This window comes from Pinus tabuliformis, chromosome X (genome assembly GCF_031772625.1).
Source record: "Pinus tabuliformis cultivar Carrire ecotype Pingquan chromosome X, CPIR1, whole genome shotgun sequence".
NCBI lineage: Eukaryota > Viridiplantae > Streptophyta > Pinopsida > Pinales > Pinaceae > Pinus > Pinus tabuliformis.
Genome location: NC_142308.1, coordinates 1,425,081,115 through 1,425,083,349, shown reverse-complemented (window position 1 = coordinate 1,425,083,349; position 2,235 = coordinate 1,425,081,115). Strand labels below are relative to the sequence as shown.

Sequence of the window (2,235 nt, the reverse complement as noted above, 5' to 3'; positions counted from 1 at the left end):
TATCAATTTTTCTTTCAACGCCACACAGACATGACGAGGATAGGCAAACGTAATACAACTGAGTAGATCAAACAACATACAGACATCCCTAAAAATTCTCTGTATGCCCATCAAACATTTAGACCTTGGATATCATTTACATATAATACAAATCTTCTGCTTGTGTAATACGAGATTTCTGCTGTTAAGATAAGCAGTGCTCGCACACAAAAAAACCACACTGCAAACAATATTTCTCATACGCCTGCAACCGTGTCTGCCTTAGGATTTGCACAAGGTATGGGCTTACCTAAGTAAGTGGGCTTCTCATGTCCAGGCATAACCACCACAACACTGTTCTCTGTGTCTACGTACTGCATCTCATGATTTTCCCCACCGTCTGGAGGTGAAGCCGCCCTATCACTTAATTCTTCCGAATCAGCACATAGCTTCCAGTAAGAGAAAGCGAGTATGATCAGAAAAGCAGCAGCAGTGAGGAGTGTGATACCAATCAGTCCCGCAAACAGGTACAAAACTGGTGAGAACCAGGTTTCTGAATGTGTGACAAAATTGTCGGAGTTGCTATTGTTTCTCATTGAATATTGATTCATGAATCACATGACAAGAATAATGAGCTCTGAGCTCTGAGTATCCTTTTGCGTTTACCCTAATTTTCTCTGCTGGTCATGCATCTCCGCCAGGTGGGTATTGTTTCGCATTTACGTTAGCTCTCAGAACTGGTTTTTCATTTTCTTGCTTGATCAGGTCATTGTCGTTTCTCATTTTCTACCTGCCATCATATTCTGAATATGACAGCCACCAAGATGCCAGGACCAGTGGACGAAGATTTCTGCTATGTTAGTTAAAGTAGGTCACCACGTTAGGAATACCTTGTCATTCTGTTACCTATGGTCCTCTCATGTTTTCCGTGACTTTTCTGTGAAGGCAAAGAGAAAACGTAATTCATGTTCCTCTGATTTTTGTGGGCAAAGCAAATGGATGACGCAATTCATTGATGCGAAAGGTTGGTAAACAGCTCAACCCAGATATGGGCCATTAGGTATTTGTTGGTAAAGAGCCGAGATGAGGTATGTAGGTTTTTGGTGAAGGTTTGTTTCATTTTTTACCAATTTCACAAAGAAGGATAAGGATAATAATAATTTAATTTCATGGTTGATATGAGGCATTTTTTCACAAACATTTATTTTTCTGTATATTGAGTGGTCATACGACATTTTATTTTTTGTTCTAAAGATTTTAATTTTTTTAGTTAATTAAAAATTTAAACAAGTGATTTAGAACAAAAATATTTTAATAATATATCTATTCATTATGAATCCAAAACCAGTAAATTAAATATATAACCTCTAACTAAAAAACATATATTTAAATTAATTTTCATAAATAACACAATTTCATACCAAGAAGCACTTTCAAAAGCATCTTTTTAGATATACATACGCTAACCTTTTTTCCCTATAAATTCAAACATATAACTTTTTATGAGTCACATTTCTAAATTAAATTCTTATAGATGAAAACACTCTCACCCTCTCTCGTATAAACTTAAATATATGATTTTTTTATTAAAAAACATGTCTAAATTAAATCCCTCATGGATGAGCTAGTTTCTCACCCAATGGTTTCATAGAAGCTCATTCTGCATTTTGTAGTCAATGTTTTGGTAGTTTAATATTTTTACTTATTAATTATTTTTTTATTTATATTATTTATTTTTAAGTAGTTGAGTAAAATATTTGATGATTTTAAAGTATATTTTTTAAGTGGATAGTTATTAGTACAATATTACTTTAAAAAATATTCAGAAAAGTACGGAGGATTTTTAGAAATTATTAGTTTATTATTTCTTACAAAAAAATTGGTTAAAAATATTCAGAAAAGGGATTTTTAGAAATTATTAGTTTATTATTTCTTAGAAAAAATTGGTTATTTCTTAATATCTCTGGTCTTACATAATTGTAAAGGGCTTTTCATTTATTGTAACCTGTAGTCATCATCAACACTCGGCATTGTCCAACCGTTGTCGCAAACGCCTGTTGACATTTTTATTTGTTCATAGCCCCAGTTATTGCTGAAGCAATCAAACCATTAAAGGAAGAATCCCCATAACCTTTGTGCAATCAGGTGGAGAGAACTTCTTGGAGATGTGCCATAGGATTTATAAATTGAGTACATTAAAACACCATTTCAATAACTTCCAATCTATAATGAATAAACCCCGGTTTATTATGCATT

General features: G+C 33.2%; 1 protein-coding gene across 1 annotated transcript; it reads right to left on the bottom strand.

The window, feature by feature from the left end:
• Positions 1-236: 236 nt before the first annotated feature.
• Positions 237-575, bottom strand: LOC149145383 (protein GLUTAMINE DUMPER 2-like). Its single transcript, XM_089452428.1, has one exon. It carries the CDS (start codon positions 573-575, stop codon positions 237-239), a length of 339 nt encoding a protein of 112 aa, XP_089308554.1.
• Positions 576-2,235: the final 1,660 nt, after the last annotated feature.